At 51.2% G+C, this 14,652-nt stretch overlaps 1 protein-coding gene across 1 annotated transcript in view; it reads left to right on the forward strand.

Annotated features, from left to right (window-relative positions):
* Window positions 1-14,652, forward strand: part of FARS2 (phenylalanyl-tRNA synthetase 2, mitochondrial) — a 363,981-nt gene that overhangs the window by 67,780 nt on the left and 281,549 nt on the right. The window contains 2 exon segments of the mRNA XM_021100131.1: window positions 1,161-1,499; window positions 1,502-1,764. Coding sequence (XP_020955790.1) covers window positions 1,184-1,499; window positions 1,502-1,764 — 579 coding nt within the window. The 5' untranslated portion in view covers window positions 1,161-1,183.

The raw sequence follows: 14,652 nt of genomic DNA on the forward strand, positions 1-14,652 counted from the left end.
AAGTGTGACGTAAAAATAATCACTGCCTACAGTGATGTATTTTTGTTTGAAACAGCCAAAAAGAAAGCGGTCGTCTTGTCATTTCGTAATGTAGTGACCCAATCCAGAAGTCATGTTTCGTCAGAAGTGACCATAGCTCGGAGTTCCCGTTGTGGCTCTGTGGGTTAAGAACCCAGCCTAGTGTCTGTGAGGAAGTGGCTTCGATCCCTGGCCTCGCTCAGTGGGTTAAGGATCCTGCATTGCTGTGGCTGTGGTGTAGGCTGGCAGCTGCAGCTCCGATTTGACCCCTAGCCTGGGACCTTCCATAGGCCGCGGATGCAGGCATAAAAACAAAGAAAGAAGAGAGCAGCTTTGTGGTTTGAGGACCAAGGATGGGAGCGGGCAGGGTCGCCTTCGGGTCTCCCTTCCATCGCCCGCCGGCGTGTTTGGAAGCGCGTGCTTCTTTTAAGGAATGAGACCCCTGCTGGGGTCTGACTGTTTCCTGTCTTTCAGATGATCTCTCTGAAGTTTATGGGGGGGGTGTTCCTAGAACATTTGTCAGAATAAAGGCTTGTCACATGTATTTTTTAATTTTATTTTTGTGTCTTTTTACGGCCACACCCACAGCATATGGAGGTTCCCAGGCTAGGAGTCTAATCAGAGCTGTAGCCGCCGGCCTACACCACAGCCACAGCCACAGCAACGCCAGATCCAAGCCGCGTCCGTGACCTACACTATAGCTCACGGCAACACTGGATCCTTAACGCACTGGTTGAGGCCAGGGATCAAACCCGCCACCTCAGGGTTCCCAGTCGGATTTGTTTCCGCTGCACCACGACGGGAGCTCCCAGGTTTGGCACATTTAAAGTTTTATTCAGCATGAGACGTCCAGAGTATGAGCTGACATGATGTGCCAGAGGGAATGTTCTTCAGGCCCAAGGATCTAGAGCACCGGGAAGGAGATTCGGGATCCTCACGTGACGTTCACGACCCGTTTGCTCTGGAGCAGGGACCGCCACGCCTCTGCCGGCAGATTCCTGAACTGGAGTGGCGGATGGGGGGCCTGGGGGTGGAGGGGGTCTGAGCAGAGGAGGTGGGGGTGGGAGCTGGCGGGAGTCAGGGGACCGGCTCACTGTGCACAGCGTGGTGGTGACTTGGGTCTGCATGTGTGCTCCTTCTAGACCCTGCCGAGGACGTCGCTGCGATGCTGCGCTCGGCTCTCAGGAGGGCTGCCCAGGTGGGCGCCACGCTGGTGCGGAAGGCCAGTGGGGTCGGCCGAGGCCACGAGCCTCAGGCCCCGGCGTGCGGAGCCCCGGGCAGTACGGTGGAGCTGCTGGGCAAGTCCTACCCCCAGGATGGCTTCAGCAACCTGTCCAGGAAGGTGCTGTCCCGGGTGGGCAGGAACCTGCACAACCAGCGGCATCACCCGCTGTGGCTGATCAAGGAGAGGGTCAAGGCGCACTTCTACCAGCGGTACGTGGGCCGCGCCGGGACGCCGCTCTTCTCCGTCTACGACGACCTCTCCCCGTGGTCACCCCCTGGCAGAACTTCGACAGCCTGCTCATCCCGGCCGGCCACCCCAGCCGCAAGAAGGGGGACAACTATTACCTGAACGAGAGCCACATGCTGCGGGCGCACACGTCCGCACACCAGTGGGACCTGATGCGCGCGGGGCTGGACGCCTTCCTGGTGGTGGGCGACGTGTACCGGCGCGACCAGATCGACGCCCAGCACTACCCCGTGTTCCACCAGCTGGAGGCCGTGCGGCTCTTCTCCCGGCACCAGGTGAGTCCGGCCCCTCCTGGTTGGAGGACCACCCGCCCGGCCTTGCTGAGGCCCCAGGGTGTCCTTATGTCGTTTTGCTTCAGAGTCACCCATCCTCCAGGGGGTCCCTCGCGCAGACGGAGCCTCGCCGTTTCCAGGAACCCCTGGAACTGGGGGGCCTTTGTTTTCTCCCGTGTGTCTCTCTCTGGTCCTCACTCCTTGTGTGTCGTCAGTGGCTCTCACCCTGACCCACGATGACCAGAGGTACCACTCTGAGACGTGAGGGCGGGTCACCCCGTTCTCCGTGAGCCGAGGTCAGGTACTGTGTTCACGGTGTTTGACAGGAATGAATTTCTTCACTGGTGTAGGGGGCGGGGCGGGCAGTTTATGGACTGAGACTAAACTGCCTTTTTTTTTTTTTTCTTTTTTTCTTTGTTGCTCCTGCAGCATGTGGAAGTTCCCGGGCCAGGAACTGAACCTGCGCCACGGCAATGGCCACACCAGATCCTTTAACCACTGGGCTGCTAGGGATCTCCAGTGTTCGCTCTTCCTGCAGTATGCGTTTGGGTGCATAGAGCCTTTCCGATCAGGAAATCTGATATCTGGCTGCTTCAGTAGCACCCAAGTTCTAGCAGCTGTCAACTTCCATCCTGATAAGTTGTGTGCATCTTTTTTATGGGGGGGGGGAACTTTATGAAAATTCCCTAAAGTTTGAGTCTGTTTCCTAACAACGTGTAATAGCACTTGTCTTTCATCCACATGTTTTTCAACCGTCTCAGTTTTTATGTAAGAAACAGAAGGAATTAATGCGGCACAGGAAATGTCTTACTTGCCTCCTTTGGTACTTCTTCCAAACATGCGCACGGATGCAGGAGGAATAGTCATCTCCAGAGTTCCCTCCCTGGAAATATCAGCTGAGCAGGAGCGGTCCAGCTCCTTAGGCTGATGAGCAACCGTCCTGTGTTGTGTTGAGTGAGTCACGTCCAAAGAGATGACTGTGTGCCTGGATGAGCAGCTCCTGTGAGTCGGCGACGATGCAGAAGAGGCCATCGAGCTTGATCCCAGAGCTGCTGGAGGAGCACTCTTGCTACGTGGAACAGCTGTTTCCCAAGTTTGGAGTGATAACTCTCTCTTCTTCTATTACTTTGTGGCCACCCCTCTGGTGTGCAGAAGTTCCCGGGTCAGGGACCGAACCTGCGCCACAGCAGTGACCTGGCCGCTGCAGTGACAGCGTCAGATCCTTAACTTGCTGTGCCACCAGGGAACTCCCAGGAGTGATAACTATTAATAAGGATACAGATGTATTAGGAACGGAAAAGGAAACGGACAAAGGTCAAAGTCTGGGAGACACGACCCGATCGAATGTCACCTACAGTTAACAAGCCACTGGAGATGTGCTGCCAGTGACAGGCTGTCTAGGTCATGGCAGTTTATCTTGTTATAGAAACGAGAAAGGAAGACACTGCCTGCTTGCTAGGCCTGCGAGCGATGGCTCTGGAAGCTGGGGACACATGCTGGTGTCCTAATGGGGGAGAAGCCCGGCTTACCTTCCAGGGTGGGAAACAGGAAGCAGGTGGATGTAGGAAGAGAATTTGATGGCATTTACTGTTTTATGACGTTAAGAAAGAAGCTGATGACATTAACACCTTGTGATAAAAGCTTCTGGCAGGCTGGGAATAGAAGGGAACTTCCTTTACATTATAACTGGTATTTGTCAAGACTCTAAGCGTACATCATAATTAGCAGTGAATCATTATAAACAGTTCAATCACATTAGCAACCATTCAGGATTATTTGCCATTGCTGCGTGGGTGTCGCTGCCGCAGTCACTGTTGGTCCGTGTGTGGGAAGTTCCAGCTAATGCAGTGAACCAGAAAGAGACGTGAACTCCCAAGTGCTGGAAAACATGAGATAAAGCACTTCCTCTGTGGGTGACAGGGTGGGCCACCCAGGACGTTGACCAGAACACCCGGATCAGTTATCAGTGCTAAGAAGACAGTTCAGCAAAGCTTTTGGGTACAGATAATATCCAAAAACGTGTTTCTTATCCACAGGTGATAACCTGTGAGAATATAAATGGAATGAAGATTCCATTCATACTGTCAACTAAAACTTTGAGGTGTCTGTGTAGTATTGTTGCAGGAGGTGCTCAAGATATTTGTGGATGAAATCATCAGATATCATTAAAAACATAAAAGAGGAGTTCCCATCGTGGCTCAGTGCTTAATGAATCTGACTGGGAACCATGAGGTTGTGGGTTCAATCCCTGGCCTCGCTCAGTGGATTAAGGATCCGGCGTTACTGTGAGCTGTGGTGTAGGGGGCAGATGTGGCTCGGATCCTTCGTTGCTGTGGCTGTGGTGTAGGCCAGCAGCAACAGCTCTGATTAGACCCCTAGCCTGGGAACCACCATATGCTGTGGGTGCGGCCCTAGTAAGACAAAAAAAAAAAAGGGGGGGAAAGAAAAAAAAAAGAAAAAGGGGAAAAGGCCCGAGATCCTGTGTTTGTAGATTCATTGATGGTAAAATAGTATCATGAAGACGGCAGCTTCCCCCAAATCCACTTGTAAATTCAGGGTACATCTAGTAAAAATGTCTATTGCGTGTTTTGGAGAACTTGGAGGACTGACTTTCAAGATTATAGGAAGAGCTTGTTTACCCATCGCGAGGACAGGTTTTCAGGGCAGCAGCGAGAGGGAGCATATGCCTTCGTTGTTGGGATGGTCTTGTAACGGCACAGGTTGACCCAGAGAACTCTGCAAGCCTCTACACATATTTGGGAGTTTATGATCATTGTCAAGTGGACGTAATGTCCAGGCGGTGGAGAGATGATGGATTCCACGTGACTCGCTCGGAGACAGGTGTCTCCATAGGAGAAGACGGCTGCTCTGTCCCTCACAGCAAATGCGTAATTCAGGGCCGGATCTCTTCCTAATCCGCTTGCGAAAGGGTGTCTTTAAAACTTAAGGAAGAAAGCATACGGGATTGTTGTTAGCACTTTGTGGGTAGAATAGAGTACCTTTTTTTTTTTTTAGTTCTGCACCTGTGGCAAATGGTAGTTCCCATTTGCTAGGGGTTGAATCTCAGCTGCAGCTGCCGGCCTACACCACAACCCCAGCAACACTGGATCTGTGACCTGTCTGCAACCTATGCTGCCGCTCCCGGCAATGCTGGGTTCTTAACCCACTGAGTGAGGCAGGGATCCAACCTGCATCCTCATGGATACTAGGCGGGTTCGTAACCCACTGAGCCACAACGGGAACTCCTAGAATAGAGTGCCTTAAATCGAGAATTCCTAAACAAGAAAAATTTTTAATGGAAAAAATTTTTTTTAAAGTTGACTACCTTAAGGAAAACTTATGGCAAATAAAAGAATTCTTAAATGAAGCTAACACAAGCAGTAGGCTGGGTGGAGGTATCTGCCGGGCATATAACTATATATAAATAACACTGTAAATCAATTCTCCTTTAAAAATAATTTTTAAGGAGTTCCCATCGTGGCTCCGTGGAAACGAATCCAGCTAGGAACCATGAGGTTGCAGGTTCGATCCCTGGCCTCGCTCAGTGGGTTAAGGATCCGGCGTTGCCATGAGCTGTGGTGTAGGGGGCAGACGTGGCTCGGATCCTGCATTGCTCTGGCTGTGGTGTAGACCAGTAGCAACAGCTTTGATTAGACCCCTAGCCTGCGAACCTCCATATGCTGCGGGTGTGGCCCTAAAAGGACAAAAGACAAAACAAAAAAACCAATAACAACAAAAAACATTGTAAATCAACTCTACTTTAAAAATAATTTTAAAAAACTATATATAAATATAAAGCTCTCAGTATGATAGAGAGAATCCACTAGGGAAAAATCTGAAGTCCTCAGTGTGGGCCAATACGTGGAGCTTTCGGGCAGGTGTAAAACCCTCACCTGAATCCCACGCCCAGGGTACAGTTGCGATGTGTTCTTGAGTGTGTATCCTGCAGAGAGATGAGCGTGTTCATAGCACGATCAGTATTAGCCAAACATGGGAACAACTCATATTTCTACCAAGAGCAGAACAGATAAGTCAATTGTGTATATTTATACGATGGTATGTGTGTCACGTGTCTGTGAAAATGAATAAACCAGAACCAAATACATCAGCATGAATGAATATAGAAAGAAGCATAAGGCAAAGAAAGTGATGAAAGCTTATACTGTGTGCTGACATTTATGTAAAGTTTAAAAAATGGGCAGAACTAACCAATATATTATCGAGGGGTTCATGCATATATGGAACAGCTTTAGAAAGCAAGGGAATAATTTAAACCTTAAGCTTTGTGGTTTATTCTGCAAGGAGTGGCTGGAGATTCTGACTGGGTAGCGGGCTGAAGGGCGCTGCACCGTTTTTGGTACTATTTTCTGAAAATGGACATGGGCGGTGAGCACACAGGGATGCGCTTTCATTCCTGTTTAAAGTTATATACACTTCTTAATGTGAATCGTGTGTATTTTTTTTTTTTTTTTAAGAAAAAAACGTGGGCAAAGAGCCAACTGACACAAGCGGAATGATTGGCCAGTAGACAAGGATCGGCTTTATCCGTAAACAGGAAAATGCAAACTCAGGCAACCAGTTATTACTGCTAACCCACTGGATTAGCAAAACTTGATAATCCCGACAATGCCCAGTGTCTCGAAGACCCTCGAATCTTACATCCTTCTGTGGGGAGTGTGTCTAGTTGCCATCACTTTGTGGAGTTGTTTGATAATTTCCTTTTTTTTTTTTTTTTTGTCTTTTGTCTTTTTAGGGCTGCACCTGTGGCATATGGAGGTTCCCAGGCTAGGGGTCAAATCAGAGCTACAGCTGCTGGCCTACAGCACGGCCACAGCCACTTGGGATCCAACACCACAGCTCCCGGTGATGCCGGATCCTTATCCCACCGAGCTGGGCCAGGGATGGTACCCACGTCCTCATGGGTCCCAGTCGGGTTTGTTAACCACTGAGCCATGACGGGAACTTCCTTCCTTTTTTTTTTAAATTGTATGCACTGTGATCTGGCATTATTCTTTTAACTTATTAAAAAAAAAAAAAAGACAATGGGCTCCAGTTGTAGCTTGAGGACTTTATAGCAAGTAACACAAATAAACTGAGGTCATATGTCAGTATGGTTGAGGTTTTCATACAATATGGAGAGAAATTATGAGAGATACTAAGCTAGGGTGTCTTTTTTATAGATATTTCAAAATCTGCCCAATGTGTGCCCTCACTGTGTGTTTACTTCAGCTTGTTCCAACTCTTTCTTCTCTCTCTACACACACACACACACACACACACACAAACACACACACACACACACGTACTTTTTCACAGGTATAAAGGAATACATGGGACCGATAAACACCAGATCAAGACAGAGATGCCGCGGGGGGCAGGGATGGGCATTGCTCGACAACGATGAGGATGTTACTAGTTTCTCGGAGCACTGGAGTTCTGAGGCTAAAAATTTTGAAAACCACTGTTGGATAGCTTCAAAAGGAAATTTATCCAAAACATTTATTGAGACATTTATTTTGCAAAGAAGAGCAGATTCTGTGTGTTTGCCGGACCCACCAGAGGGAGCCCATACAAACCTTTCCTGTTTACTGATTTCAGTATGTTAATTAAGAAGCACACACCTGCGGTGGTGCAGCGGAAACGAATCCGACTAGGAACCATGAGGTTGCGGGTTCAATCCCTGGTCTCTCGCAGTGGGTTAAGAATCCAGCATTGCCGTGAGCTGTGGCGTAGGTTGTAGATGCAGCTCGGATCTGGTGTTGCTGTGGCTGTGGTGTAGGCCAGCAGCGACCTGAGCTGCTGTAGTCAGACTCTTAACCCACCGTGTCGCAGCAGGAACTCCTGCCCAGGGTCTTTCTGTTCCACACATGTGTGCAATTTGAGCCTTTCTTCCCGCTTAGCTGTCTTCATTATTGTAAAAAAAAAAATCCTCAATGCTTCTTCTTTTCTTTCTTTTTCTTTGAATCTTAAGAATGTGTCTGTCTTTTCCTTGTCCTCTTGGCCAGTTGTTCTCAAACTTGTGCATTAACAGTCCTGGTTTATCACAAAGTTTTTGTTGATCTTACAGGCAAATTTAAAATTTAGGAGCAATGTTGGAGTTCCCTTTGTGGCGCAGCAGAAACAAATCTGACTAGGAACCATGAGGTTGCAGGTTCCATTCCTGGCCTCGCTCAGTGGGTTAAAGATCCGGCATTGCCGTGAGCTGTGGTGTAGGTCACAGGTGTGGCTTGGATCTGGCGACACTGTGGCTGTGGTGTAGACTGACAGCTGCAGCTCCGATTCAGCCCCTCGCCTGGGAACCATCCATACGCTGCGGGTGTAGCCCTAGAAAAGACAAAAGACAAAAATAAATAAATAAATAAATAAATAAAATTTAGGAGCAATGTTAATGAGTCTTAGAAAGCTCCTTTTATTCATTTTAAAGGCCCCTCCTTGTTCTGATGTGTTTCCCTTTCTTTCTTTCCTAGTTCGTTCCTTCCTTCCTTCCTTCTTTCTTTTTCTTTCTCTCTTTCTTTCTTCTGTCTTTGGCTGCACCCACAGGGTGCAGAAGTTCCTGGGCCAAGGATGGAACACGCATCACAGCAGCGACCTGAGCCGCAGCGGGGACAACACTGGATCCTTAACCAAATGAACTACCAGGGAACTCCCTTTGTTACTTTCTCGAGTGTCAAAATATTTCTCTTTTATGCAGTGATGGTGATAGTATTTTAAAAACTTGCCTGTTCTTGGCAAAAGAAATCATTGCCAGCCTTTTCCGAGTCCCTTGAATTTTTTGAAAAAAAAATTTTTTTTTGTTTTTTTGCCTTTTCTATGGCCGCACCAGCGGCATATGGAGGTTTCCCAGGCTAGGGGTCTAATCGGAGCTGTAGCCGCCGGCCTTCGCCAGAGCCACAGCTCTACACAGGATCCAAGCTGCATCTGTGACCTACACCATGGCTCACGGCAATGCTGGATCCTTAACCCACTGAACAAGGCCAGGGATCGAACCCAAAACTTCATGGTTCCTGGTCAGATTCATTAGCCACTGAGCCATGACGGGAACTCTGAATTTTTTGAAATTTTTTTCTGGTCTGTCAAACTTTAGGTCTTAATAATTGAAGATGTCCTTATATTAATGGAGAAGCTGTAAATATTTTCTAGCTAATGTATAATTCATGAATATCACACAGAAACAGGGGGCATGTTTTCTTAGAAGAGACGGGTGAAGGTGGACAGAGCAATAAGCCTTTGAGGGAATTTTGACCACACCAGTTCCCAAGGCACTCGTTCATCACGACGTCTGTGTCAAGGTCGTGTCCCATCCCTCCCCCCTTCAAAGTACTCACTGTCACCCCCCGTTTCCCCTCCTTGGGGTGCAGCAAGGGGCTCTCGGGGCGCTGTGTGCTTTCCCGTTATAACCCCGTCCTGGCGGAGTGGACGGTCTTCATTTCCGGCAACCCCCGTAGCCCCATGGTGGTTCATCTTGTTCGAAAACCACTGTCATTTATCACTAGAAAATTTCATTTTCCTCTCTTTGATACTCTCTCCCACTTCACAGATGGTTCATTAGAAGCCTGCTGTTCTTGGGCTGCTTTTCCCCAGCTCCCCACTGTTTCTCTTGCGCCGAGCCGGGGGAGGCCCTTTATTCTTGCCTTCTGCCCCAAATCACTTTCTGTCTTTTGGCGAATGACAGGTTTTAGTCTCCACCGTGTGGTTATTGGGTTTCCTTAATAGCCTCGTATGGAGGGGCTTTATTGCAGGCATTTTTCCTTGGCCTCGATAGATTCTAGCCACCACGTTTCCCTAATCTCTTCTTTAAAATCTTTTAGGAGGGTCTCCCCCCTCAGAGACACTTACACCGAAATGGCTTTTCCTTTTTAAAATCCTTTTCCTCTATCCAAATGTTTCCTTAGGTTCGTCTCTTGACAGTGAAGCCAGAGGCAGCTGGTCACGGCCAGGAGCCACGGTGCGCTGGCCTGGGCGCCCCGGGTTACTGGGGGACAGAGGGCTTTGGAGACCTGCTTAGAGACAGTCCAGTCTCTGTGGCACAGGGCCTTGGCAGATTATCCGTTCTTGCTTGTGACGCAGTAGATGCGAGAGGCCTCTCAGCTGGAGGCCGGTCCCTGACCCGTGGTGTATTCCTGTGGCCCCATGGAGCCGTCAACACTCACTGCCTTGAGCTGCTGGTGCGTGCGTATCCGGCTTCTCCATCTGGTGCGTCAGTTCCTTAGAGCTTACTCTTCCTTCCTGGTGCCGTGTCTCACGCAAGACCCCGTGGAGGGTGCCTGACGGTGAACACGGCACTCAGATGCCTCTCCACCTGCCGGCATCCACCCTGCAGAAGACGGGAGCTGGCCGTGTGACCTGAGTGGCCATTTGTCTATTGAGCCTCCTCTCAGAGCTGTTTCTCAGGCCCAGCCTTCCCGAGGAGCAGGTGCATCAGCCAGGGCTGGATCGCTAGGCAGATGCTGCCCGTGACTCCACTGGGGGAAGCTTAATCGCCTGACGAATTAGGGGCAACACAGAGAATTGGGTGCTGAGGGGCTGTCGAGGACTCTTGCGAGCAGAGCTAACAGACACAGAGCTGCTGCCGGCCCTGACAGAGGCTGAGCCCCCAGGGAGGAGACCCCCCCGCAGCTGTGGCTCCCTGGGTGGTACTGAGGTGGTAGTGGTTTCATGCCGAGGGAACTGCTGGAAATCTGCTTTCTGAGGTGCCCGGGGAAGCTGTTTGGGGAGGTGCCTTGCAAGAAGCGCTGTGCCGTGACCCTGTGGGGGTGCAGGGGGTGGGGGGAGGCAGGGGCCACTGCTCGAGCCCTGGGAGCTGAGTGCTGCTTGTCCTGCCTGGCACAGAGCACGGGGTCCTGCAGAATCCCCTCCTATGTCTCCCCAGCAGCCTCTCCTGACGCTGTGCCAGCTGCAGAGGACACATGTTTCAAGGGCCCAGCTCAGTTTTCACGGAGCAGCCGATGAAGGATTGAGAGGCAGTGAACTGGGAGCCGGCACGGTGAGCCTGCCCCCTTTCCTGAGTGTCTAGAAGGCTGCAGGGCGATAGGCTGTTACTGACCCGATAAGTGGGTTGTTGGGAAGGCCACGTTTAGGGAGGCACACACGTCCGCTCTTGTCCTACCTCAAGATTTTGGAATATCGTTTAGGTGGTGGGGAGACCCTCTGGTTCCTGGTCCTTAGGCCCTGGAGTGTTGAAGGACAGAGGATGGTTTGAAGGGCAAGAGCTGGTGTTCCTGAAGCATCACAGCATCTGGGGAAAAGCAGATGGAAATCGCCTGCATCTCGTTCTTCCAGAAAAGGGCCACCACACACAGTCTCCCTCGAGCCAAGGGGGCCGCCCTAGTTTTTCCCGAGCCTGCATCATTGCCGTGCCGGTAGATTCTGTATTAGCTCCAGGGCTGTGTGAGAGCAGCAGAGGTGCTTCCACGGTGCTGTTCCGCCCTTTCACAGCAGACCGCGCACCTGCTGGGGACCACGTTTCTCGGCCTGGTGCACGTGATGGACACTGTTGTGTGGAGGGTGGTGGAATTTCGTGTTTTCAGCTTGGACGGTACGGGGGAGGGTGGTGACGAGGGAGTTTTCTTTCTCTTCCTTCCTTCTTCCCTTTCTCTCTCTTTCTTTCCACACCTACATATGTGGAGGGTTCCCAGGCTAGGGGTCGAATTGGAGCTGTAGCTGCCGGCCTACACCACAGCAACACGAGATCTGAGCAGCGTCTTTGATCTGCACCACAGCTTATAGCCATGGGGAGCAAGACCAGGGATCGAACCCACATCCTCATGGATGCTAGTTGGGTTGGTAACCCTGCGAGCCACAACAGGAACACCTGGGGGAGTTTTCTTACCATCCAGCTTCAAAAAGCCCTGAGGCCTGTGACCCTCAAATCCCACTGGACCGTATTTCAGATTCCTGAATCTGGGCTGCTTGGATGAAAAAGGTTACACCTGCCGTTTAGCTGAAAGCCTGCCCTTTGTTGGGTACTTTCCGTGGCCTCTTTCTGAGGCTTTGCTCTGGGATCTGCTGGCTAATGGCATCCTCATGACACAGCCTGGGGTAGGTCTTGGTGAAGTTGTAAACTTGTTAATGTGAGTGAATTTGAAAGATAAAATAGGGTTTTAAACTAGACACCTTGTCTAAGCACAAGGCTGTTTTTCAGCTTTGTAGAGATTTTACTGCCAGCATTTCATCGGGACAGTGTGGTTTCTACCTGTTTTTTCACCATTTGAGGATCTGATGCGAGATTTGGACCCATAAACACACACACACTTTGCCCGTAGTTTAAGGGGGTATATTCTAGGCACCTGGATTAGATGGTGAAATGAGCCCTCCATGTCAGGGCACTGGCTCAGGCTCCACGTTGCAAGTGCCCAGTAAATTGGGCAAACCTGTTCTCCATTCTCTTGGCCGTTCTGTCTTCTCTGTGCCTTCTCTGTAATGCTCCCCTTGGCACACACTGCCTGCCAGCCAGGATTGTGCCTGGTGAGGGTGTCAGTGGCCGGAGGAAGGCAGGGTGTGCTGCCCAGCCCAGGAACAAGCAGGTGTAGCCGTTGGCATGACTTGGCGTCTGGAGTCAAGTCAGAGGCTGTTGAGAACAGGGTGGGTAGAGCGTGTCGGGGGGACGCCCAGGAGCAGGTTCTGAGGGCCCCTGCCCTGGCGCCGTCGTGATCGCTCCAGATCCAAAAAATGGCAGGGGTTCTGCGTGGAGGCAGCTGGTCGGGCACTGAGCTGGCCGGAGGGAGCGGTGTCTGGGGAGCATCGCATCTCACCGCACATCCAAGAAAAGCTGCCTCCGGGCGGCCCGCTCCCTGCCGAGGTTCCGTAATTTGTTGTAGGTGCTGTTTAAGGCTCACGACCGCGAGGTGACGCAGGCAGGGGTTTATCTCAGACAAACAGAAAGAATGGCTTTCTCGCCATAAGGCTCTTGAGTGAGAGGCTGCTGTTGAGGGGGAATTGGGCCGTTGTCTCCCGCGTGACACTGGTCAATGTTTTCAGGACGTGGACTCTTAGAAGAGGTGGACGAGTCCGCAGTTGAGTTGTCCCCACTCTCACCTTTCAGTGCGAGGACTCTGACGGCAACCCCGCGTCTCGCTCTGGGGAGGTTGGCCCTGGGACCGAGTGGACGCGGTATCCCTCCGCTCTGGCCGAAGTGGCCTAAGTGATGCCTGTGTGAACTGGGCGTCTTCATGAGGATTTTAACATCTGGCCGTTCGCCGTTGATTCCGTGGTGCATCCGTGCATGCCGCAGTGTTTGTCAAGTAACCGCCCATACGTTCGTCCATAACGAGACAGTTTTAACGGTTTGCGATTGAAAGGCTCTCCCCGTGCTCAGATCCTCAGCCGGCCCACGGCGTCGTTGGAGATCCAGCGATAGTTTCCTCCTTGTGAATTGTGGCGATTCCAGCTTCTCCCGTGTGTTCCAGGGCTGTGGGAGCTTTGTGGTGTGTTCCGTTTGTATGAATCCGGACTCTCTAGAGAAACAGAACCAATACAGTGTATGGATGGGGGTGTGTGTGTGTACACAAGGATATGTGTATATACACACATGCATACACAGAGGGTCTGTACATATATTTATATGTATATTTGTGTGTGTGTGTGTGGATACAGAGAGAGAGAGATTCATATCAAGAAATTTATTATACGGAAGCCGCTCACATGCTCATGGAGCCTGAAGAGTCCAGACCAGGGAGAGCCAGGGGTAGAGTTTGAGTCTGAGCCCAAATCTGAGGCAGGAGGAGGCCTGTGCCCAGCTCGTGGCAGGCAGGCAGGCAGGCAGAGGGAAAGCCTTCTTTCTCAGCCTTCGTTGCTATCTGTTCAGGCTTCAAGGGCTGGGATGAAGCCCGCTGATACTGGGGGGCACACTGGCGCCTCCAGTTAGCTGGTTCAAGTGTTCACCTCCTCCGGACACTCTGTCTTAGACGCATCCATAAATGGTGTTTAACCATGTACCTGGGGACCCAGTTAAGTGGACACAGGCCACCAGCCATCACGGTCCTGGGCAGCCAGACTCCGAAGGGGAGCAGCCAGAGTCCCCAGTCAGCTCCGGCCTCTCCTCAGCTTTGTCCCGTGGGCGCCCCATTTTAGAAACCCGCAGACCCCTGAGTCCCTTCCTAGCTGGTAGCTGTTGTTTATACGTGAAAGTGTAAGTGCCCTTCGCACCTGTCAGGATCGAGTAAAGGACTTGACCTCGTGGGCTGCTGGCTCTTGGAACCCCCCTGGGGGCCTCGGCATCACCTGTGGAAAATGTTTTCGTAGCAGTACCTGTCATTCTGGAAGTGACGCCAGCTTAGGGGAGTCAGATCCTGGCTTTGCACGTCCCTCTGAGACCTGCGAGGAGTCTTTAGCCGCTTGAAGCCCCCGTTTCCGTGGTTAACACGGGGACCACTCCTGAGTGCGATGGGAGACGGGACAGAGGCCTGAGGACGCGAGGGCTCAGCAAGGGTCCCCTCCCCCCACTCACTTTTATTTAAATATAGATGCCCGCTCTTACTGCTGGTTATGTGTCCTGTGCCTGCGGCATGAATCAGTGATCTCGTAGGTTCTACTTTTTAGGTCTGATGTGTTTTTTTTTTTTTTAAAGCCACCACTGTCTTTTCTGCGGCCTGGTCAGTAACATGTCTCTTCTGCCGTCTTCCGTGACAGTAGGCGATGGAGTTTAGATGGAGCCTTGCTTGGTCCTGTTGTATTTCACCCACTGACATCACGAACGAGCTGTCTCGCTGACTGAGGAGGAAAAGACAGTCCCTCTGTTTCATCTGTCCTCACAGCCTAGGAAGAGGGAGACGGGAGACCCCGATTTTAACGTCGGCCGCGGAGTGGGTGAGGTGGCAGGGCGGTTGTCAGGAGGCCCGTGCTCGCCAGGGCAGTGTGCTTTGTTGGTGCCGTTCTGGGGTTTTGCTCTCGCCG

The sequence above is a fragment of the Sus scrofa genome, chromosome 7 (genome assembly GCF_000003025.6).
Source record: "Sus scrofa isolate TJ Tabasco breed Duroc chromosome 7, Sscrofa11.1, whole genome shotgun sequence".
In the NCBI taxonomy this organism is placed as follows: Eukaryota; Metazoa; Chordata; class Mammalia; order Artiodactyla; family Suidae; genus Sus; species Sus scrofa.